The sequence below is a fragment of the Perissodus microlepis genome, chromosome 23 (assembly GCF_051167445.1).
Source record: "Perissodus microlepis isolate ML-2025 ecotype Zambia chromosome 23, ASM5116744v1, whole genome shotgun sequence".
Classification (NCBI taxonomy): Eukaryota; Metazoa; Chordata; class Actinopteri; order Cichliformes; family Cichlidae; genus Perissodus; species Perissodus microlepis.
In genome coordinates, this window is record NC_140482.1 from 40,004,895 (window position 1) to 40,030,101 (window position 25,207).

Consider the following 25,207-nt stretch of genomic DNA (forward strand, 5'->3'; position numbering starts at 1 on the left):
TTTAAAAATGCAATATTTGCACGTGCAGTGCAGTGTAGTGTGATACTCATATAAGGTAGCACAAACTGTAATACACTAGTAACTAGTAACTTCATGAAAATAGTTTGTAAACTGAAGTAAATACACTTGTTTTCTGCTTATGACAATGATACTGAAAGTACTAATGAAAATAGCAACTGTGTTAATAAATAACAGAGTTTCATTTGTTATTTTTCTTTTCTTTTTAACTTTACTTTTGCTTTTCTTTTTATCTCAAAAGGAACAGCCTCTCGTAGAGTGGAGGAGTATAAGAGTCAGGGTGGAGTTTCCACTCAAAAGTCCAATTGTTATGAAAGCTTTCAGGAAACCTGGACCAAGCCAACCATCATAAAAGCAGGCACTTCAGCGCAAAACCCTCAGAATCACATCGATCTGCACTGAAGTCAAAGGCTAAAGAATCACTTAAAATGGTGAGTGGAAGTTGAATCAGTTTAAATTCCATTCTCTGCACTGCAGATTTATTCAGTTGTATCTTATAGCCTGTGATTGATAGTATACTATTAATGTATGTTAATGCATCTTTCTAACTTATTTTTTAGGAATTGTGCTATGGATTATTTCAGGCACGTGCATCGTGGATCCAGTTCACTTTTATCTGCTCAAGTATGTGCAATGCAGACATCGTCCCACCTGCAAGTTTTAGAGCCTGATAGAAATTTAACATTTTTTGCATTTTTGCAAAAAATTGCATCTAATGTGTATCTCTGTTCTGTATCCTTAGTGCTGTGCATGTGGACTAGTGTTGAGTCCTGGTCTTACGTCTACTCAAACAAATCAATGAAATGGGATGATGCACGTAATTGGTGCAAGGAGAGCTACACAGACATGGTGGCCATCCAGAACCGGGAGGAGATCGAGCATCTTAACAACTGGCTGCCCAAAAAAAAGGGCTACTACTGGATAGGGATCCGTAAGGTCAATGATGTCTGGACCTGGGTAGGAACCAACAAAACTCTGACAGAAGAAGCGACAAACTGGGCAGAAGGAGAACCAAACAATGGCAAAACTGGACAAAGTGTAGGAGTCAGTGAGGACTGTGTGGAGATGTACATTAAACGAGACCAAAATCCAGGCACGTGGAATGACGAGAGGTGTATGAAAAAAAAGACTGCTCTGTGCTACACAGGTAAGCAACAGTTTGGGGCTTATATGCTTTATTTTAGCTGCCTTAGATTTGTTATTCTGGTTCATTATTATCAAGGTAATCTACTGGTAAAACATTTAGAAATAGTTTATTTGATATATTATTTTTACTATGATTAGCAAGGCTTATAAAAGCATGTCTGTTTTTTCCAGCGGCTTGTAAGATTGACTCCTGTTTGCATGGAGAGTGTGTTGAAACCATCAACAGCCACAAATGTGATTGCTTTGAAGGGTTTTTTGGAGACAAGTGTGACCAAGGTAAGAAAAAAAAATGACAGCGTAGTTTAAATACATATTTTAAGTCACATAAAGGATTTGATATCTAACTGTGTGTTTTATTTGTTGTCAGTTGTGCAGTGTAACAAAAGTGAGGTGATTGTGCCAGATAAAGGACATGTAAATTGCTCTCAGAAGTATGGCAGTTTCTCCTATGACTCCTTGTGTCAGTATTCCTGTGAGGAAGGATACAAGCTGAGTGTGCAGACTCCTCTGAAGTGCACGGGGTCAGGAAAATGGTCAGATAAGCACCCTTCATGTGAATGTGAGTTGGAAATCTGCAGTAACAAGATAAATGAAGAGATGAGACATTAACCAGTAGCTACTAAAATTCTGAGATGCTATATTTTATTGATTGTTATTATTTTCTACACAGTGATGGAGTCATGGCGTAATGCTTTTTCCCCCTCTATTGTCTACAGTGATTCAGTGTGAGAAGATGTCAGAGCCTACACATGGATCCATGAAATGCTCCGATCCTCTGGGCTCATTCAGCTATCAGTCCACCTGTACTTTTACCTGTGATGAAGGTTATGTACTGTCTGGATCTCCATCTCTGCAATGTGAATCATCAGCAAATTGGAATGGATCCCAGCCATACTGTGTTGGTACGGCCACATGTTTTTACCTTTCATCATTGTGTAGTTTTTGTTATTTGGGGGATGATTTGCATGATGATTAAAACAAAAGCTTTCATTTAACTCCTTCTGTTGCCTCTCTCTTTTGTAGCTGTTCAGTGCCCTGCGCTGCAAAACTTGACAAATGGCTTTGTCAGCTGTGGAGAAGATGCTGATACGAGGTTCAGCTACAAAAACACCTGCAGCTTCAGTTGTGACCAAGGTTACCATTTAGTGGGAGCCAGTAGAGTGACCTGCACATCAGGAGGTACATGGAATCAGCAGATTCCTCACTGTGAAGGTAAGAGGAACACGAAAAGTATAACCCACCCATCTTCTATATCATGAGGACACGTTCAATAAAATACACATTTTTCTGTGTCAGCCATCCTTTGCCAGAATCCAGAGAGAGAAGCTCCCCTCATCATGCAGTGCAGTGAATCTATGACCGAACTGCGACCAAACTCCACCTGCAGCTTCAGCTGTGAAGAAGGTTTTGAACTGCAGGGAGCAAACACCATCAAGTGTTCTGAGGACGGACAGTGGAATAAAAACATACCTACATGCAAAGGTCTGAAAGCATAATTATATCAATATTTACTACAAACAGTGTTACTCGAGTTTTTTTTTTTTGATTGATTATGTCATGACATATTAATAATATTTTCCTCTTTTCCCTTTTGTAGCAAAAGGATGTCCTGCTCCAGAGGTCCCAACAAATGGTCAGATAAGCTGCAGCCCTTCTCTGTCTTCATTTCTTAGTCATGACACACCCCATCCACTTGGCATGGTTTGTCATTTTACATGTGATGAAGGACATGAGCTGCAAGGTGCACACAGCATGGAGTGTACACATCCAGGCCAATGGACCTCCAGATCACCAACCTGCACAGGTACATGTGAACCCATTTTACTTGGATTACTTGTTGTTCACAACTTCATTTGTATGTTAATGACATGAAAGTGACATCTTCCTGTCCTTTACAACAGTTGTTCGATGCCCGCTGCTTGAGCCTCCTAAAAACGGTCACATCAATTGTTCCAGCACTGAGTCAGTTTACAACTCTCAGTGCTCCTTCACCTGTGACCAAGGCTACTCATTAGAAGGACCTGAGCTGCTGAAATGTGATCATCATGGCAACTGGACTGAAGAGAAACCCACCTGTCAAGGTAAATAAGCAACAACAGAACAAGGGGAACAAGAAGTTAAAATGCATAAACTTAACATAACAAGTTTCAGTTCAAAGTTTGACACTATTCACATTTCACCGTGTTTCCACAGCTCCTGCTCCAATTACTGCAGTTACCGCTGGTGTGGCAACAGGGGGCACTGCCTTGTTATCAGGTGTGTCTATGGCTATGTGGGTCTTGAAAAAACTGAAGAAGAATGTAACCAAATTCGACCTGAGCAGGTTAGAGAAGGATTAACCATTTTTATTATCTTTATTTTTAAGTTTATTGAAATTTCAGTGCTAATCTTCTCTCTTTTATTACAGCAGCACTGAGTCTCCCTCACAGAGCTACAAAAACAGCATTGACAGCCTAATATAGGAATCTCTGATATTCTTAATATTCATAATAAACAAATATGGATACTGTAAATTTTTACCACATTATTGCAAAACATATTATGTGCACTAGTATAACACACTAATAAGGCAAAGCCAATGTAAGAAAAAGAGCTTATTTAGACACATCCACTGAATCATTGTATCCCTTTGTAAACTGTAAAAAGATCTGTGATTGCTCTGAAATGTTGTTTCAACATGTATTTCCTCCCAGTGGGAGTTTTATATTGAACATATTGTTCTACAACTTCATGAAAATGCTGGGAAAATGTGGCTATTCCTGTTACTTTAAACGTCACATACCATGTAAGCTGCCATTTCACTGCATACCTGTGAATTCTTTTTAGTATTTATGTGGTATTTATTTTCTAAAAGAAAATTGTGTTGAATGTTTATTCAGGTGTTTGCTAGTACAAAACTATATTTTTATTTTTATTTACTGAGCTACTGTAAATGTAATGTTCTGATGTACACACAAAACAAATAAATATTGTTGAAAAAAATTAGATTTTGATACTTCCATGTTTTGTTATAATGACCAATAAAAATATTCCATTAGTTTTGTCACCACAATGATAGAAATGCTTAGCCAAGCAGGGTCTGAAGCCGTCTGCTTTCATAACTTGATTCATCAATTCTGCACGACATGCACCGACTCTCACAGTTTTAGCAATGACCTTCTGCCACCATGACTTTTTTTAGATGTTGAGAAAGAACCTCTTTTGAAAGCTGCCTGGACCTTTTGTCTCTCCAGCAACCTTTCCATCATAAAGGACATGACAAAGCAGAATAAAATTGAAAAGTGAGAGGTAGGAAGGAAAAGCTATATTTCTGGGTATTCTATCCATTGTTTTAATTGAGTGTCATTTGTGCAAGCACTTTCGTGGGACAGGAAAGGGTCAGATATCTTACATAAGGCTGAAAATGACAACATGTTGTGAACATCGAGTTATTCTATGCTAAGGCTGCCCTGAATGTAAAAATGAGAGCTTACAAAAACCTGGCAATGACCCTTAGATGCACTGAATGGACGCACAATTATTTTTACTGCTGCAGCACTTTCTTATCTTATGTTTGGGTTGATCAGATAAGCAAAGATTTAACTTCAGCAGCAACTTCTGTCAAACAACATAACATCTGAGTAAATGAGACATTTTCTCATCAGTCATTTTTAATGATAATATGCATCATAATGGATGTAAATATATCCACCTTTCACCTTGGGTAGGCAACAGATTAATAATATAGGATGAGGTTGATATAAATTATTGATATTATCTTTGGGTTTTAGACTTGATGCTAGCAAAATGACTGATGTCATGGAACATGCAACAGTGTTACATGTTATAATCGTCACACTATGAATTATTCTGAATGTTTTCAGATAATTCTTTGGATGAGACTACTGTCTGCGGGATGCATCACGACTCCAGCAAGACAATGACCTGGACCCAGGCCAGACAGTGGTGCCAGGCCAGATTCACAGACATGATGTTGAAACCAAGAGGAGGATGACTGTCTGGTCTCTATCCTGCTGCAAAGGATATTTTCTCCCTGTATTTCTGGATTCCACGCCCAAAAAAACACAAGAGTGAAATTTGGACACAGTTTGAGAATAACAGCATACAGATCGCTAATGATTCATCAGCAACAAATGAGCCAAATAGCCACAGTGTTTTTGGGTTTTTTTGTAAACTAACTCAGGACGAAACTCAGGAGAATGGAATGATGGGAAATGCAGCAATTTAACATCAAGTGGTGAAGATTATTTTAAAGTTTGATATTTCCTATACAAAATTTTGCACCATTTTAAATCCTGTTCTTATTTTGTTGATTTAGAAATATTTTAAATTGTTATATGATCGTCATAATATCACTTTCATTGAACATTTATATTTGTATAATTATTTGTCACATCTTTAACTGCTGTAACTATTAAATTTACCAACTTTGGGATTTATTAAGAATATCATATCTTCTCCTGAACTTGATTCATGTGTATGCAGCTTGGCAAAGGATAAGGCTGTTATCTGAAAAAAGGAATAACAGGAAATATTATTTTGGTATTAATAACAAGCATTTTAATCATGCTTTGTTTGGGGGTTGGGGGGGGGGAGGGGGGGTGTCATAATTGCCCAGGTTGAAAAAAATAAAAAGCCAAACAGGTGAGCAGATGGCTATTAGAATGGGCAAAGAATAGCAACTCAAAGTTATTAGTAATTTATTATTAGTAAAGGACAGTATAAACTGAGGAAACTACCACAGTTAGTTAAGTCAGGTCATCCTGGCATATTTATACATCCTTATACACACTTTCAGATGTCTGAATGTTTTTAAAATATTTCTTTCCACACAACATGCTCTACATATTTCAATAACTTATACTTTTCATCATTAAAACACTGAAATTAGTTTTTTGTTTTTTACATAATTTTAACATACCTGAATACCCATGCAGGGCTGATGAGTGAATACAAATTCTCCTCATTGAACTTATGCATTCACTTCATTTAAAGATATTGATAAATAATTCTGACTAAGGCTGACTGTTCAGTGCTGTTAGTTTTTTTTTTTTTATATCTCTGGTACACTGATTCTACTTCTAGTGACTCAGTATGAGATATTATTACCACTGACTAGAACAGCAATAATATTGCTAAGAGATTCAGTGCAAGTTTATGGCAAAACAGGTCCAGAATAATCCATAGCTCTATTTACTCTTCACAAGAAAGAAATGTGAGCATGAAAAGTAAGTTTTGAAATTCTTGTACCCGACAATTTCCCTGTAACCAAAGGCCTCCACAGTCACCGGTTCTCAATTCAAAAGAGCACATTTGAGAGAGAGTTACATCCTGAATGTGCAGCTGACAAGTCTCCAGCAACTGGGTGACGACATCCTGTTGATATGGACAAAGATTTCTGAGGAATGTCACATTTGACCTATTGCATAAATTTAACTTTATAATTGTGTAGGTTTAAAGTCAGGATGTGATTCATACATTTGTACTGTATTTGTTTACTATAATCTCACATGAAATGAGTCACAAGGACTTACTGTGTATGCATGTGTCTGTGTGGGGATGTGTGTATATGAGTGAAAGCCTTCCTGAAAGGAAGCTATGGCCAAAATGATAACACAAAATTTACCAGTGGCTCAATTCCAGAAGGATAAATAATGTCCTTTATCTATTTATGAATAAGTGTAAATGTAGTGACAATAATGAGTAACTAAAGACAGATAAGACGATATTACTCATCCTTATTTATAGAAACAGATACGACATATTCAAAACAGTAAGGAACAACGCAGGACTACTCTGATAATTCATTCTGAATACCTCTGACTTTTCTAACATGATAGATAACTCTTTGAGAGATGAATTATTACAACTTATTCATTATGAATAATATTTATTTTTCTCCTCACATTATTCATTCCTGTTTTATCTAAATGGCATAAACCAGTATCCATGCAACAGTTACAAATATTCTATCTGTGGTTCATCTTTATGTTCACCACAAATAAATAAATAAATACATCAGTTGTGATACATTGTAAAAAACAAAACAAAAAAACATCACAAATAACAACATTTGATGTTTTCCCAGTCTCCCAGTCTGCTCCCCAGTACCTCATAATATCCACCCCTTTATAATTAGATTATTACTAATATGTCCCTCGCTTGTTCATGACAAACTTCGGTGTCTTTGTTTAACCTGAAAAGGATTACAAATATTTTTATAAACCTGACCTTTTTCTCTAATGAATATATTTTCCCCGTTTTTTAATCATGCAAACCATCTCCACATCAAGATTAATGCTCTACTCACTGTTTCCATCCCTATGGGTCTAAAGGTTTCCTCTCGGTGGAGCTGACCCAGATCCAAACTGTTTTGGCAAGCACACTGAAAATCATCATCCTCTGTTTCAACATAAGACAACAGAAAACCAACAGTTTTATAAACTGATATTTCAGATTCTGATTCTGTAGGACCAGATAATGTGTGAACACAGCTGGCAGCCAGTGTTGCAGCATATAAAGTTATCAATGCTTATATTGACTGAATTTATTTGAATTTGTTTATATTAATATCATTTAATGCTTCTTTGATGATGACAGACAATAGAAGTTTCCTTTTCGTCTTTTTTCTTTCTTATGGGAAATTATCCTGAAGCCTTCTGTGGAATTCAGCACTGGGAAATGTTGCGGGAAATTCCGCTGAAAGGCTTCCTGTAGGAGGATGGAGTCATATATAAGAGGAGGCAGTCCAGTGGATCACACTCAGAATCATTTTATCCTTAAATATACTGAGGCGGAAGGATCAACAATCTTCTGTAGGCTATCAGGCATATTAGTTAACATGGTGAGTAGAAGGGTTAGTAATTTAAATATCAATCTTTACAGAGAACATTATTTCACTTTTATCTTATATTTAATGCTGATAGCACGCTGTAAATTTATTTTAACTTGTTTTGTGATTTTATTTTCATAGGATTCCTGCTTTGGACTACTTAAGACCTGGGGATATAAGAGCTCTGCTTCATGGATGAATTTCACCTTCATTTGCTTAGGTACGGAATTTTGATGCAAGCAGAAACATCAGTGTAACTCTTGCAAGTTTTACAACCAAAGAGAAATTCTTAAAATCCATCCTTTCTGCCACTTATGCATCTAATGCGTATCTCTGTTCTCTATCCTTAGTGCTGTGCATGTGGACTAGTGTAGAGTCCTGGTCTTATTTCTATTCAAACAACACAATGACATGGGAAAATGCACGAAGCTGGTGCCAGGAGCACTACACAGATATGGTGGCCATCCAGAACCAGGAAGAGATCGAGCATCTTAACAACTGGCTGCCCAAGAAAAATGGCTACTACTGGATTGGAATCCGTAAGATCAATGATGTCTGGACCTGGGTAGGAACCAACAAGCCTCTGACAAAAGAAGCAACCAGCTGGGCAGAAGGAGAACCGAACAATGGCGAGCGTGAAATAAATTCAAAGATCAGTGAGGACTGTGTGGAGATGTACATTAAAAGAGATAAAGAACCAGGCAAGTGGAATGACGAGAGATGTACAAAATCAAAGACTGCTCTGTGCTACACAGGTGAGCAAAAGTTTGGGACTAACATACTAGAGCAGATTAAAAATTTAAGATTAATTATGTGACACATTATTTTACTATAATAGGTAAAATTTATAAAAGCATGTCTGTTTTTTCCAGCGGCTTGTAAGATTGACTCCTGCTTCCATGGAGAGTGTGTTGAAACCATCAACAGCCACAAATGTGATTGCTTTGAAGGGTTTTTTGGAGACAAGTGTGACCAAGGTAAGAAAAAAAAATGACAGCGTAGTTTAAATACATATTTTAAGTCACATAAAGGATTTGATATCTAACTGTGTGTTTTATTTGTTGTCAGTTGTGCAGTGTAACAAAAGTGAGGTGATTGTGCCAGATAAAGGACATGTAAATTGCTCTCACAAGTATGGCAGTTTCTCCTATGACTCCTTGTGTCAGTATTCCTGTGAGGAAGGATACAAGCTGAGTGTGCAGACTCCTCTGAGGTGCACGGGGTCAGGAAAATGGTCAGAAAAGACCCCCACATGTGAATGTGAGTTTAAGTACTAATAGCTCGTAATATTGCTACTTTTTTTTGTAATTATACTATTTACTACACAGTGATGGAGTCATGGCGTAATGCTTTTTTCCCCTCTGTTGTCTACAGTGATTCAGTGTGAGAAGATGTCAGAGCCTACACATGGATCCATGAAATGCTCCGATCCTCTGGGCTCATTCAGCTATCAGTCCACCTGTACTTTTACCTGTGATGAAGGTTATGTACTGTCTGGATCTCCATCTCTGCAATGTGAATCATCAGCAAATTGGAATGGATCCCAGCCATACTGTGTTGGTACGGCCACATGTTTTTACCTTTCATCATTGTGTAGATTTTGTTATTTGGAGGATGATTTGCATTATTATAATAAAAAGCTTTAATTTAACTCCTTCTGTTGCCTCTCTCTTTTGTAGCTGTTCAGTGCCCTGCGCTGCAAAACTTGACAAATGGCTTTGTCAGCTGTGGAGAAGATGCTGATACGAGGTTCAGCTACAAAAACACCTGCAGCTTCAGTTGTGACCAAGGTTACCATTTAGTGGGAGCCAGTAGAGTGACCTGCACATCAGGAGGTACATGGAATCAGCAGATTCCTCACTGTGAAGGTAAGAGGAACATGAAAAGTATAACCCACCCATCTTCTATATCATGAGGACACGTTCAATAAAATACACATTTTTCTGTGTCAGCCATCCTTTGCCAGAATCCAGAGAGAGAAGCTCCCCTCATCATGCAGTGCAGTGAATCTATGACCGAACTGCGACCAAACTCCACCTGCAGCTTCAGCTGTGAAGAAGGTTTTGAACTGCAGGGAGCAAACACCATCAAGTGTTCTGAGGACGGACAGTGGAATAAAAACATACCTACATGCAAAGGTCTGAAAGCATAATTATATCAATATTTACTACAAACAGTGTTACTTGAGTTTTTTTTTTTGATTGATTATGTCATGACATATTAATAATATTTTCCTCTGTTCCCTTTTGTAGCAAAAGGATGTCCTGCTCCAGAGGTCCCAACAAATGGTCAGATAAGCTGCAGCCCTTCTCTGTCTTCATTTCTTAGTCATGACACACCCCATCCACTTGGCATGGTTTGTCATTTTACATGTGATGAAGGACATGAGCTGCAAGGTGCACACAGCATGGAGTGTACACATCCAGGCCAATGGACCTCCAGATCACCAACCTGCACAGGTACATGTGAACCCATTTTACTTGGATTACTTGTTGTTCACAACTTCATTTGCATGTTCAGAATCTTACGAACACAGGTGAGATCACTTTTTCAATATGCAATATCTTCCTTTCTTTTACAACAGCTGTTACATGTTTGTTGCTTGAGGCTCCTGAAAACGGTCACATCAGTTGCTCCAGCACTGAGTCAGTTTACAACTCTCAGTGCTCCTTCACCTGTGACCAAGGCTACTCATTAGAAGGACCTGAGCTGCTGACATGTGATCATCATGGCAACTGGACTGCAGAGAAACCCACCTGTCAAGGTAAATGAGCAACAACAGATCAAATGGTACACAAAATGTAAATGTGCACACTTACAAATCTCTGTTTTACAATGTTTCCACAGCTCCTGCTCCAGTAGCTGCAGTTACCGTTGGTGTGGCAACAGGGGGCACTGCCTTGTCCTCTGGTGTGTTTATGGCTTTGTGGCTCTTGAAAAAAATGAAGAAGAAAGCTGATGCATATGAGCTGAGCAGGTTAGAGAAGGATTCATCTCTTTGTTTCCTTCATCTTTCTTTTGAAGTTTGTTGTCTTATCCTCTCCTCTCTTTTTTTTTACAGCAACTCTGACATAGAGTCTTCCCCACAGAGCTACAAAAACAGCACTGACAGCCTAATATAGAAGACACTTCTCTTCCTCTAAGACAGCTACAGACAGCTGTATATTTCACCACAGAAATGCAAAAAGTACATATCATATGCACTAGCATAACAGATGGGAAAAAAAACAGCCATACTAAATGTGACAAGGAGTGTCATAATGTGACATTTGAATTTTCCTGAAACTTAAAAGATCTGCAATTGCTCTGAAATGTTGTTACAACATGTATATGCTCCAGAATGGAATTTCATATTGAACATATTGTTCTACAACTTCATGAAAATGCTGGAAAGGTGGCACGATTCATGTCACCGTAAATGTTACATAACGTTATGTGTGAATTGTCATTTAGCTGCACAAATGTGAATAATTTGATATGTATTTATTTACTATTTATTTTACAATAGGATAGTTCGAATTGAATTTTTATTTTATTGTTTTTATGTATAAAGTTGTGTTTTCTTTTACCTTCACTGTTTTTTTATAATATGAAATTTTACAGTTGATGTTTTATAAAATTCTGGAATATATGCAAACCTAATAAACCTTTTTGGAAAAAATGTGAAGAAAAATGTCTTTGTTTGCTGTTGGCACATTCACTTTTCTTCATCAGGACTAATAATAATAGTTCAGCTGTGTCACCACATTGCTGCAAATGCGTAGCCAAGCGGGATCTATTCCAGGCTCATGTGGAGCCAGAATTTAAACTTGACTCATCAGTTCTGCCCATCATCAACCTGATCTTGCAGTTTCACAATGACCTTCTGCCACTGTGTGTTTTTTAAGGGCTAAACAAGAATGTCTTTTGAAAATGCTCAAACCTCTCTCTTCTCCCTCATGAAGGTCATTAGCAGTTATTCAAGGAAGGAAGAACTGTATTCCTGTGTATTTCATTTCCCCATTGCTCATTGTTTGTTTTAATAAGCTGATTGTTATCTGTGCAAGCACTTTACTGGTACAGGAAAAGGACCTAATATCTTACATAAGGCTGAAGGTGACAACATGTGCCTTGTATTGTTATGAACATCCACTTATTGTATGATAAAAAAAAAAGGGAAACTTACAAAAGCCTGACACTGATTTTTAATTGTGTTTAAAAAACACACACTTATTTTACTGCTGTAACACCTTTTTTGTTTATATTTGAGTTGATTAGAAAAGCAAATGTTTAACTGAAGTAGCAGCTTGTGTTTACAGGTTCACAGAGCATTTTATGGTGTTATTATAAAAAATAAGTCAGGATTTTCTTATTCAGTCCTTTTCATCATGATCTTCATTGTTACTTATGAGAAGTACTGTTAGTCTTAACTATTGTTGTTATTTTTTACTTGTGCAGATGACAGATAATAACAGCACGTGGATCAGTAACAATTCAAGGGCCCTGTATGAATCAAATAATATCCACTCTACAGATATGTGTGTGGAGATGTACACTAACTCAGGAAAAAAATAGAGGGAAGTTGAATGATAGAAGTGTATCACAATTTATGTTGCATAGATTAGTAGTTTTACCTTGTAAAATATTCATTCTGTTATTTATTTCATTAAGTTTTTTTATATGATTGTATATTTGTTTATATCTTATTTTACTGATCTATACACCATTCCACTTAATTTAGCACTTTTTATTTTTGTGTTTAACTATTGTGACAGAGCAATTTACCCAAAGTAAATTTGATGGGATAAACTCAATAAATCTTATCCTAAAACTAATGATTTTATATCAGTCATCAAGGAAAAAGACAGTCATCTGTACAAAGAAAAACAAGAACCTGTGTGAGTTTTGAAGTGATAAGTGACCTTTTATTGGTGAGCTTTTTCTTAAAACCCAGTGTAATGCAACATCATGTGAAGATGGGAGATGCCAGGAGACTATCAACAATATAACTGTGAACGTGGTTTTGAGGGAGAAAGGTGCCAAACATGTGAGCAGTTTAGTATTGAAATTGGCAAAGAGCTGCCATTCAAAGTCAGGACAGGTGCTCCACACTCGTGGGGTCTCAGCCGTTCCTCACACTCCGGTCACGCTCTCAGCTCGCGCTAAATCTTCCAAAAAGCAGGGAACAGGAAGGGTCCAAGAATCTGAAGCCAGGAAGGGAAGCAATCACTGAAGGTACACGATATCGGACACGAATCTATAAGCCGGGATTCTCACTAACGTGGTAATTCAATATTCCAGCGACGAAAGGCTCTGAGCTGCTGCCTTTAGTGTCCAGAAACAGCGAGGAGCTACAGGTGAGTAATTAGTGGCAGGTGTGTATGCCAAAGGCAGGAGCCCGAGGTGAGCTCCGCCCTGGCCGAGTGATGCAGGAGCAGGAGGGAGGGGAACAGAGATCAAAACAAAAACAAAAACAGACGTAGCCTTGCAGGGCTGGCCGGGCAGACACAGGGACCATGACATTCTTATCCAACAAGCTAATTTCCACAATAAACAAAAAAGGACTGAAGTGCAAGTACTATATTTCTTGAGGCCATAAACACTTTCAAAATGCTGATCCAATTACATGCATCAACCTGCACTGTCTTTAAAAATGTATTACAAAGATACTGCAAGATATTAAATCACTGCATGACTGTTTAACCCGTTTGTGCCCTCAGCCTTAGAGGACTGTTTTTTTTCCTCTGCCGCATCGATCCTGCTTCCAGTGAATCATTATAAGTTATTAGCATGAACAGGGCTCGTCGTAGTACTGTTACAGTTATCACATTGTCAGATCTCCGATGACAATACGTGGATTGGCAGTATCGCCTCTCAGTAGGAAGGTTCCTATTTAGAATCCTAGTTGGGACCTTTATGTGTGTTTTGTGCATGTTCTTCCTGTGCTTGTGTGGGTTTCCTCCCACAGTCCGAAGAAATACAAGTCAGATGAAGTGGTGATTCTACACTCCTTAATAAGTAAAAATGTATAGATTAAAGTATTGTATGAACCTATTATTAGATGTTGCTGCTGGTATAAAGCACTTTGAGAGGTCAGTGTGACTAGAAAAACACTATACAAATACTTTGAAATCTGTTGTTTTTATATTAGAAACCTGTTCGATTATATTACATAAAATTATGCATAACCCATTTGTGCCCTTAGCTGTGTAATGCCCTTCTCTGGATCAGTCAGAAAATGGATACCATTGCTGCTCAGAAGGAAATCAGACATTCAACACAACCTGTCGGGTTAAGCGTAACCCTGGCTTTCTCATGATTGGTTCACCAGCTGTCATTTGTAGACACACAGAGGTCTGAAGTGGCCCAAGACCTACTTGTGCATGTAATTTCATTAAATTGTGTAAATGTTTGTAAAATGTTGTTGGAAAGCAAGTTAAATATGAAGGCTGACAATTGAACTTATGGATCGTGTTTTTTCTTCATTCTAGGTTATTACGATCAGCAATACTAGTGTCATGCTACTGTCACTGCATGTTGGGGGGTTTTTTTGTTTGTTTTTTTCCCCTTAGACTATAAACAGACTCTATTAGCTGCAGTCGAGAGTGGAGCTATTTTGACCTTCTGCTGCATCTGTTTTTGCTACATAAAACATAAACATACTCAGTTTTTCTCAAGTATATGTTATAGAAGTAAGAGAGCATATGAAATCTCATTGCAACACCCCTCAAAAGAAATAATATCTCTGGTTCTCACGAGAAAGAAACTTACCCAAGTAAGGTCAGTGTTGAAATTATGCGTTGCTGCTCCACCCTTCCACACAGCCTTTGCCAACCTAGCATTTTTAAAAAAGAAATTCAAAGAATGAACAAAAAAGAAAATGCTGAGAGCTTTCTTTTTTTTTTTCATGTTATTCACAGGCTGCCTGAAGAAGCCAGTCCATCATGTGATACACAACTATAAACAACAAGTCTTATTTAGAACAGTTGTACAGTTACTTATATTAATTACAATGCAGTGGTAACAGGTAGTTTCAAACATGCTCTGGATGCTGTTTTAAATATCAGTAAGTTAAAGTTTTTGTTTAATATGTTGTTAATACTATGCCCACGTGGTGTGGTGGTTAGCACTGTTGCACTGATCCTGAGTTAAATTCCACCATCAGGCCGGGATCTTTCTTTGTAGAGTTTGCATGGTCTGTCCGTGTTCATGTGTGGGTACTGCGACATGCAGTTAGTGGGGATCGGTTAAAAGGAAACTTTAAATTGCTCATAGTTGTGAATGTGAGTGCAAATAGTTGCCCTAAGATAGGTGGGATAGGCCCCAGCCCTCCCCCAAGGGACCCTAAAAGGATAAGCAGAAGATATATGTGTGTGTGTGTGTGTGTGTTAATAATGTCTTTTTAAATGCTTTGTACTTCATATGTTTTTAGCTTACTACCGACTCAGTGGATTTAAATATATTATCGCCCCCTGCTGGTTGCTGGTATTGTATTTTTATACACATTAGAGTCAGCCTCAAAGATGTCCTTGGAACCTTTGTGTGAACATATGGAAAAATCACAGTTTGTTTTATTATTTTAATCAGAATCAGAACACTTATTAATCCCTGAGGAAATTATATGGTTACAAGATAATAACAGTAACAGACTTAACTAAATTAAATAATATATTACAAACTTTACAAAACTCTAATGAAAGTGTCCTTCCATGTTCAAGAACCACACTCAGGTATGTACCGGCTCACTCCTGGTGGCCGATTGGCGGGGCCTAGCACCTGTGGCCTGGCTGGGCCCCTTCCGGGGGGTGGGGTGCCCTCAGGCCTCTGGCCTCTGGGCCTGAAGCTCGGTCCTCTCTGGCACAGCTGGTTGCCGGCAGAGCCCGCGGGCACGCCACTGCAACCCCCTCTGGCCTCTGCTCCGTAGCTGCTGGGTGACCTCTTGTTTGGGGCTCTACTCAGCTCTTCCCAGGAGGGTGGCACGGTTCCCCCCCTTTTGGTGGTCCTCCTCGGGTCCTCGTACTCTGGGGCCTCTGGATGTCTGGGGCCTGGATCTCCATACCTGCTTCATACCCTGGGGGACGGGGCTATGGCTCCCCACGCTCCCTAGCAGATCGTTACATGGAGAAACCTTTGGAATACAAGCATGCTGATACACACAGGTATGCACACAGGTGTACACACGGGTGTTCACAGACGCAGACTACACCCTTCTTGGCTGCTGCAGTAGTGACATCGACATACCACACTGTATGAGTGTACTTTTTTTCTCTCTCTTTTTTCTTCAGACTCTAAACAGCTTCTCTACCATCTTCTGACAAAGTCAGTTACTTTCTCAATTATGTGTTGAAGAAATAAAATAAATAAAATGAAATCTTATTGCAATATACCTCAAAAGAAATCAACTTCTTTGTTTTTTTCTCCAGGGAAAGAAACTTACAAAAGTAAGGTCAGTGTTGAAATGAGGCATTTGTCCTGAGCTACTCCACCCTTTCACACAGTCTTTGCTGTACATTTAAATAATTTTACAAAATGTTCTGTGAGTTGTTTTGTCTTCACCAGAGCACCTAAAAATGCAAATCTATCAACTGTGAAGAATATTGCAATTTTTACACAATTTTTTAAAATATCACTCAGCTAAGGTTGTTGTCCGTTGTCAACTCAACCTGTGAGTTACAGACTGATGAACACTATGAGCTGATTGAGTAAGACGACACAAATGTTTTGAACAGGAAATGTTTTTAAAGCCTTCTGTGGAATGATGAAATACTGGACAGTATTGGAGGGGGTGGGGGGAATTCAACTGATATCCTCCAGGTTTCCTGGATGATACAAGAGAAGAACATAAAAGCAGCAAATCCAGTGCATAACACTCAGAATACTTTCATCCCTACATATGAGGCTGAAACCCACAGAGTCAAACATCTACTGTAGGCTATCAGGCATATCATTTGACATGGTGAGTGGGGTATCAATTTAAATATTGTTCTTTTTAGGGCAGATTTCAGTAAAAATCAATTCAGCTTTAATTTCATGAACTTTTTTTTAAATATGATGTTTACAGAATTCCTGCTTTGGACTAATTCAGACCCATGGATATAAGAGCTCGTGGATCAACTTCGCCTTTATTTGCTTAAGTATGTAAATTAAGTTAATTAAAAACTTTTACAAATAATTTATAAAAAATCCATCCTTTTTTAACTACATTTGCATCTAATAAATATCTCTGTTCTCTATCCTTAGTGCTGTGCATGTGGACTAGTGTAGAGTCCTGGTCTTATTTCTATTCAAACAACACAATGACATGGGAAAATGCACGAAGCTGGTGCCAGGAGCACTACACAGACATGGTGGCCATCCAGAACCAGGAAGAGATCGAGCATCTTAACAACTGGCTGCCCAAGAAAAAAGGCTACTACTGGATTGGAATCCGTAAGATCAATGATGTCTGGACCTGGGTAGGAACCAACAAGCCTCTGACAGAGGAAGCAACCAACTGGGCAGAAGGAGAACCAAACAACAGCAAGAGTGACAAAAATGCAAAAATCAGTGAGGACTGTGTGGAGATGTATATTAAAAGAGATAAAGAACCAAGCAAGTGGAATGACGAGAGTTGTACAAAATCAAAGACTGCTCTGTGCTACACAGGTGAGCAAAAGTTTGGGACTAGCATATTAGAGCAGCTTGTTTTAGCTGCTTCATGTTTGATATTCTTGTTCATAATTTCACTAATCTAAAAGCTTGCAATTATTTATTTGACATGTTCTTGTAGTATAATCAGTGTTGGTCAAGTTACTTGAAAAAAGTAATTATTAACTAATTACTGATTAAGTCTCCAAAAAAGTAATCCCGTTACTTTACTGGTTACTTATTTTCAAAAGTAATTAGTTACTTAGTTACTTTTGAAAAACATGATACACAACCTGAATAGGTAATAAAACTATAGCCCTTTCAGCCCAATTCTATTGTTTATGCAGAATCCATCATATAAAATGTAATCAAATGGAAAGGCTCTTTTTAAAATTTGTTTTATTAGTTTTAATCTTTTAACTTTCTGCACATTGCATCAAGCAAAAATTTATTTATATGCAAACATGTTTGACTTTTGTTTAACATTTAAACCTATTTTCTGCATATTCCAGCATTTAAAATAAAATATATTTTGTGTTTACACTCACTCTTTGAAATAGATGCAAGTAAAACAGCAAAAAATAAATAAAATCAAAGACTCAGACTGAGTTACTGTAATGCGTTACTGCTCATCAAGTATAATTAAGAAGACTTATGAAAGTACATTTGCTTTCTGCAGCGGCTTGTAAGATTGACTCCTGTTTGCATGGAGAGTGTGTTGAAACCATCAACAGCCACAAATGTGATTGCTTTGAAGGGTTTTTTGGAGACAAGTGTGACCAAGGTATGAAAAAAAATGACCGCCTAGATTAAATCATATTTTAAGTCATGTAAAGGATTTGATATCTAATTGTGTGTTTTATTTGTTTTCAGCTGTGCAGTGTAACAAAAGCGAAGTTATTGCCCCAGAAAAAGGATCCCAAAATTGCTCTCACAAGTATGGTAGTTTCACCTATGAATCGTTGTGTCAGTATTCCTGTGAGGAAGGATACAAGCTGAGTGTGCAGACTCCTCTAAGGTGTACTTCCTCAGGGAAATGGTCAGAAAAGCCACCTTTGTGTGAATGTGAGTTGGAAATCTGCATTAACAAGATAAATGAAGAGATGAGACATTAACCAGTAGCTACTAAAATTCTGAGATGCTATATTTTATTGATTGTTATTATTTTCTACACAGTGATGGAGTCATGGCGTAATGCTTTTTTCCCCTCTGTTGTCTACAGTGATTCAGTGTGAGAAGATGTCAGAGCCTACACATGGATCCATGAAATGCTCCGATCCTCTGGGCTCATTCAGCTATCAGTCCACCTGTACTTTTACCTGTGATGAAGGTTATGTACTGTCTGGATCTCCATCTCTGCAATGTGAATCATCAGCAAATTGGAATGGATCCCAGCCATACTGTGTTGGTACGGCCACATGTTTTTACCTTTCATCATTGTGTAGATTTTGTTATTTGGGGGATGATTGAAATAAAAGCTTTAATTTAACTCCTTCCGTTGCCTCTCTCTTTTGTAGCTGTTCAGTGCCCTGCACTGCAAAACTTGACAAATGGCTTTGTCAGCTGTGGAGAAGATGCTGATATGAGGTTCAGCTACAAAAACACCTGCAGCTTCAGTTGTGACCAAGGTTACCATTTAGTGGGAGCCAGTAGAGTGACCTGCACATCAGGAGGTGCATGGAATCAGCAGATTCCTCACTGTGAAGGTAAGAGGAACACGAAAAGTATAACCCACCCATCTTCTATATCATGAGGACACGTTCAACAAAATACACATTTTTCTGTGTCAGCCATCCTTTGCCAGAATCCAGAGAGAGAAGCTCCCCTCATCATGCAGTGCAGTGAATCTGTGACTGAACTGCGACCAAACTCCACCTGCAGCTTCAGCTGTGAAGAAGGTTTTGAACTGCAGGGAGCAAACACCATCAAGTGTTCTGAGGACGGACAGTGGAATAAAAACATACCTACATGCAAAGGTCTGACAGCATAATTATATCAATATTTACTACAAACAGTGTTTACCCATTGTAGCACTTTTCTTTTAAGTCTCTTTAACTATGATATATTTTATTGATCTCCTTCTGTTTCCCTTTTGTAGCAAAAGGATGTCCTGCTCCAGAGGTCCCAACAAATGGGCAGATAAGCTGCAGCCCTTCTCTGTCTTCATTTCTTAGTCATGACACACCCCATCCACTTGGCATGGTTTGTCATTTTACATGTGATGAAGGACATGAGCTGCAAGGTGCACACAGCATGGAGTGTACACATCCAGGCCAATGGACCTCCAGATCACCAACCTGCACAGGTACATGTGAACCCATTTTACTTGGATTACTTGTTGTTCACAATTTCATTTGCATGTGCAGACCTTTATGGCCAGTGGTTTCACATGAAAGTGATATCTTCCTGTCCTTTACAACAGCTGTTACATGTTTGTTGCTTGAGGCTCCTGAAAACGGTCACATCAGTTGCTCCAGCACTGAGTCAGTTTACAACTCTCAGTGCTCCTTCACCTGTGACCAAGGCTACTCATTAGAAGGACCTGAGCTGCTGACATGTGATCATCATGGCAACTGGACTGCAGAGAAACCCACCTGTCAAGGTAAAAAAAAAAAAAAAAAAAAAAAACAGATCAAAGGGGAAAAGACAAATTTTCTATATAATGTGGACATTGTGGAGAACTATTAATACCTTGGAGTACACTTAGACAATAAACTGGACTAGGTTAAAACACCACTACACTTTACAGGAAGGGCCAGAGTTGTCTCTATTTTCTGGGGGGTCGGAGGTCTTTCAACATCTGTCGGACAATGTTTAGAACTTTCTATGAGACTGTTGTGGCCAGTGCCATCCTCTATGCTGTTGCATGCTGGGGCAGCAGGTTGAGGGTCGCAGATGCCAACATACTAAAAAAACTGATCTGCAAGGCCAGTAATGTTGTGAGGATGGAGCTGGACTCCCTTAGGGTGGTGTCTGAGAGGCGGATGTTGTCCAAGATAAGGACAATGCTGAATAATACCTTCCACCCACTCCATGACGTGCTGGCTAGTCACCAGAGCACATTTAGTGAGAGACTGAGATTACCAAAGACTGCACTGAACGACACAGGAAATCATTCCTGCCTGTGGCCATCTCCTTGTACAACTCTTCCATCTAATACACTGTGGAACTGCAATAGCTACACCCTTTTTGCACACGCTCAGTAAAATAGCAAATAAAATAGCAAATGACAAAGTTTACAGGTTAGAGTTAAATGTCAGTTATATATATTCCACCCCTGTAATATTCTTGATATTTATAATTCAGTGATTGTATTTATTAATGCTATTTCTTAAATTTGTAAACTCTGTAACATATTGTATTATTTAAATAGTTTAGTCTGTTACTGTTACTGTCTTGGAGCAACTGTAACCCACGTAATTTCCTTAGGGATTATTAAAGTAGTCTGATTCTGATATATAATGAGGACACATTCAATAAAATACACATTTTTCTGTGTCAGCCATCCTTTGCCAGAATCCAGAGAGAGAAGCTCCCCTCATCATGCAGTGCAGTGAATCTGAGACTGAACTGCGACCAAACTCCACCTGCAGCTTCAGCTGTGAAGAAGGTTTTGAACTGCAGGGAGCAAACACCATCAAGTGTTCTGAGGACGGACAGTGGAATAAAAACATACCTACATGCAAAGGTCTGAAAGCACAATTATATCAATATTTACTACAAACAGTGTTTACCCATTGTAGCACTTTTCTTTTAAGTCTCTTTAACTATGATATATTTTATTGATCTCCTTCTGTTTCCCTTTTGTAGCAAAAGGATGTCCTGCTCCAGAGGTCCCAACAAATGGTCAGATAAGCTGCAGCCCTTCTCTGTCTTCATTTCTTAGTCATGACACACCCCATCCACTTGGCATGGTTTGTCATTTTACATGTGATGAAGGACATGAGCTGCAAGGTGCACACAGCATGGAGTGTACACATCCAGGCCAATGGACCTCCAGATCACCAACCTGCACAGGTACATGTGAACCCATTTTACTTGGATTACTTGTTGTTCACAACTTCATTTGCATGTTCAGACCTTTACGAGCAGTGGTTTCACATGAAAGTGATATCTTCCTGTCCTTTACAACAGCTGTTACATGTTTGTTGCTTGAGGCTCCTGAAAACGGTCACATCAGTTGCTCCAGCACTGAGTCAGTTTACAACTCTCAGTGCTCCTTCACCTGTGACCAAGGCTACTCATTAGAAGGACCTGAGCTGCTGACATGTGGTCATCATGGCAACTGGACTGCAGAGAAACCCACCTGTCAAGGTAAAAAAAAAGAAAAAAACAGATCAAAGGGGAAAAGAAACATTCACACCTTTACAAATTTCAGTTCAAATATTCACATTTTTCATATTTCACAATGTTTCCACAGCTCCTGCTCCAGTAGCTGCAATTACTGTTGGTGTGGCAACAGGGGCTACTGCGTTGTTATCTGGTGTGTCTATGGCTTTGTGGCTCATGAAAAAAATGAAGAAGAAAGCTGACGCATATGAGCTGAGCAGGTTAGAGAAGGATTCACCTCTTTGTTTCCTTCATCTTTCTTTTGAAGTTGTTGTGTTCTCTGCTGTGTTTCTGAATATGTTGACTTTGAAAAAACTGAAGAACAAATCAGTTATGTATGAACTCAGCAGGTTAGGTTTCACTTCTTTTCAAAACCGTTTTTTACGTTTGTTGAATTTAGTTGCTCATATTCTTCTCTCTTTTATTACAGCAACTCTGACATAGAGGCTCCTCTACAGAGCTACAAAAAGCAGTGACGCCTGATGTAGAAGACATTTCTGTTCTTAGTAGACAACTACAGACAGTATATATTTCAAAACAGCAATGTGAAAATATGAATCATATATACTAATTTAAAAGGAGTATAAAATAAGTAAACCCAGTGTCACAAGAAGTGAGCGGATGTGACATTTGCAGATTACATTATAGGTTTGATCATATTTGGCTGAATTTTTCAAACAAAATGTGCTGACACATATTTCCTCCAAAAGGGAGTTTTAAATGGAACATATTGTTCTACAACTTAATGCAAATGCTGGGAAGGTGGCATTATCCATGTTTTTGTAAATATTATATAGCATCGTGTGAATCTTGTGTGTATAACGTTGTGTTTTGCTAAGTTACCATTACACTTTAAAACTGATATGTTATATTTTCAGTCTTAGATGGTTGGAAATGTTGTGGTATACATGCAAAACTAAGAAGAATTGATTTTAAAAAAAATCATTCAGAGAACATTTTGTTACATATTTTATTTTTTAATTCCTTGTTCAGCATATTGCTAATTAAAGATGAATTGGACACTGATCCTTATCTTTGGTGGGTTTTAATGTCAACACTAGCAAAATGTGTGGCTGCTGGGGAAAGATTAGGACAATAATAAGTTGGAACTCTGTCACATCTTCCACTTAATTATTACATTAACAGCTGTTCTGAATGTTTCCAGGTAGTTGCTTGGCTGAGACAACTCAGTTCTAAACATATTATTACTCTATCAAAACAATGAACTGAACCCAGGCCAGACAGTGGTGCCAGATCCACAGTCATGGCTGTGATCCAAAACTAAAAGAAGAATTACTACCTAGTCTCCATCCTACCACAGAGATATTGTTTCTTGTATTTCTTGACTGTATTCATCAGAAACCCCACGAATAAAAGTTGAACTTAGACTGGAAATAACAACACATTGGCAGGTTACGTTGTGTGGCAGGTAGGATGTAGGACCCAAATACAGGACTCACAGACACGAAAGGATGAACTCAAAAAGGAAGCTTTATTGCGCTGTAGCAAAAACATACTAGAAACAAAATCCAAAAGCAAAAAACTAGAAACTAAGGACAAGGAACATAAACACTAGGAAACTAGAAACTGGGACGCTAGAAACTAGGCGCAAGGAAACACAAAGCACATGGAAGTGGTACAACACAAGAATTCAGTTTGATTTTTCTTATTATGTTTTTTTTTCTTATTTTAAATCAAGTTTCTTTTTCTTTTGTGGTGTGTGAGAGAATGGGAAACAGGAGGGAACCACAGCTGGGACTAATAAGACATAACGAGACAAGGGGAAGCAAAACTAGATACACTGACATAGGACACAGACTTTCAAAGTAAAACAGGAAACACGAGAAAAATCACAAAGACGCAGACTAGACCCTGAGACCAAAATCCTAGGTCTAAAAATATAACACAAGCAGAACCAAAACCCATGAATAACAATAATCAAAGATTTGAACTAAAACACACACAAAACACTGGGCCACAGACCCGGTACCGTGACACACATGGACCAACCGGTGTCGGGGTCATTACTCAAAAAACAGTAATGAATTATATATTATTTGTTTCTCTTCTGAAAAGTAATTCAGTGCATTACTTAATTACATAATTCATATGGACTTGATCTGGCTATTGCTCAAAGCATCCTAAAGTCATGCACTCTTCGATGATTTTTACTTTAGATAGATAAATAGTCTGATATAAGCCATTTCGTCTGTGCACAAATGTTGTCAAAGTTTGTTTTGTGTGCCAATTATTCGTAGTCAATATCAGTGGGTGTTGGATTCAGCCAAAGCAGCTCTTTTTGTTACCAATTCTGTTCATAATTTTCATGGACAGAATTTCTAGGTGGAGCCTAGTAGCTGAAGGTTTCTTCCAAGGTGGCTTCAGGATCTCATCTCTGCTTCTTGTGGGTGATATAGTCCTGCTTTCTTCATGAGGTGGTGGTCTTACACTGGAGCAGTTCATGGCCAAGTGCGAGAATAAGATTGAACTCTTCCAAGTCTGAGTCGTATGGCCCTGAAAAAGCCTGAAAACAGTTGAGTTTCCACTTTGGGTTAATGTTGAGTTGCTGCCCATAGTGGAAGATATTTAATATCACAGAGGTCTTGGTCACAGGTTAGAGGAGAGGGAAGAGGGAGATTGACAGATGGATTTGGATCATGGCTACAGTGATGTGGACACTGCACTGCATGGTGAAGAGAGAGCTGTCCATAAAAGTAAAGCTGTCAGTTTACTAGTCGATCTATGTCCCCACCCTAAACTATGGTTATGAGCTTTGCAGTCCTGAATTTTTTCTTGCTATTTTCCTAGCTGCCATCACGTGTGACAACACTGGGCTCCTGCTTGTGCAGGTAGTAAATTAAAATTTTAGATATAGTTAGATATAGCAGTAAATACTAACAAAAATCAAGGCTGCTACATTGATTCCACTTCTATAAAATCATTACAGTTTATTATTACCAATGACCAGAGCAGTAGTACTACTACCACATACTTATATCACATTCAAAATGCCCATCAAAAGAGTGGTACATGCAGCAGCACATTGGTACTTTTAGAACAATACATTACAGATGGTACATCACTTGTTTTTGCCCTCAACTGTGGAATTTTCCACTCTGCTTGTCCTGATAACAGATACCAAAACTGCTCAAGTGAAAATTGAGAAACACTGAAAACAACCTGTCTGAGCTTCAACCATTTAATGGTTTGACTTATTGTTTCTTTGCTTTCCAGTGAATCCTTCTTCTTATTATTATTATTATGAAATTATAATGA

At 38.4% G+C, this 25,207-nt stretch overlaps 3 protein-coding genes across 4 annotated transcripts; all 3 read left to right on the top strand.

The window, feature by feature from the left end:
- Nucleotides 1-350: 350 nt before the first annotated feature.
- LOC146362157 (E-selectin-like) lies at nt 351-4,137 on the top strand. Of its 2 annotated transcripts, none has more exons than XM_084921896.1 (12): nt 351-449; nt 579-642; nt 761-1,165; nt 1,336-1,440; nt 1,532-1,723; nt 1,881-2,066; nt 2,188-2,376; nt 2,461-2,646; nt 2,762-2,968; nt 3,066-3,245; nt 3,358-3,487; nt 3,572-4,137. In XM_084921896.1, the coding sequence occupies exons 1-12, from the start codon at nt 447-449 to the stop codon at nt 3,624-3,626; spliced, it is 1,902 nt and encodes a 633-aa protein (XP_084778022.1). In that variant the 5' UTR covers nt 351-446; the 3' UTR covers nt 3,627-4,137. The 2 variants fall into 2 exon arrangements, with proteins under 2 accessions (XP_084778022.1, XP_084778023.1); XM_084921897.1 differs by having other exon boundaries at nt 3,575-4,137.
- A 3,803-nt stretch (nt 4,138-7,940) lies between these two features.
- On the top strand, nt 7,941-11,633 carry LOC146362158 (E-selectin-like). Its single transcript, XM_084921894.1, has 12 exons — nt 7,941-8,008; nt 8,138-8,216; nt 8,347-8,751; nt 8,869-8,973; nt 9,065-9,256; nt 9,371-9,556; nt 9,676-9,864; nt 9,949-10,134; nt 10,249-10,455; nt 10,581-10,760; nt 10,844-10,973; nt 11,058-11,633. The coding sequence occupies exons 1-12, from the start codon at nt 8,006-8,008 to the stop codon at nt 11,116-11,118; spliced, it is 1,923 nt and encodes a 640-aa protein (XP_084778020.1). The 5' UTR covers nt 7,941-8,005; the 3' UTR covers nt 11,119-11,633.
- A 5,235-nt stretch (nt 11,634-16,868) lies between these two features.
- On the top strand, nt 16,869-22,407 carry LOC146362159 (E-selectin-like). Its single transcript, XM_084922380.1, has 15 exons — nt 16,869-16,931; nt 17,037-17,109; nt 17,216-17,620; nt 18,282-18,386; nt 18,476-18,667; nt 18,825-19,010; nt 19,120-19,308; nt 19,393-19,578; nt 19,701-19,907; nt 20,025-20,204; nt 21,105-21,290; nt 21,413-21,619; nt 21,737-21,916; nt 22,023-22,152; nt 22,362-22,407. The coding sequence occupies exons 1-15, from the start codon at nt 16,869-16,871 to the stop codon at nt 22,405-22,407; spliced, it is 2,535 nt and encodes an 844-aa protein (XP_084778506.1).
- The last annotated feature ends 2,800 nt before the right edge of the window (nt 22,408-25,207 follow it).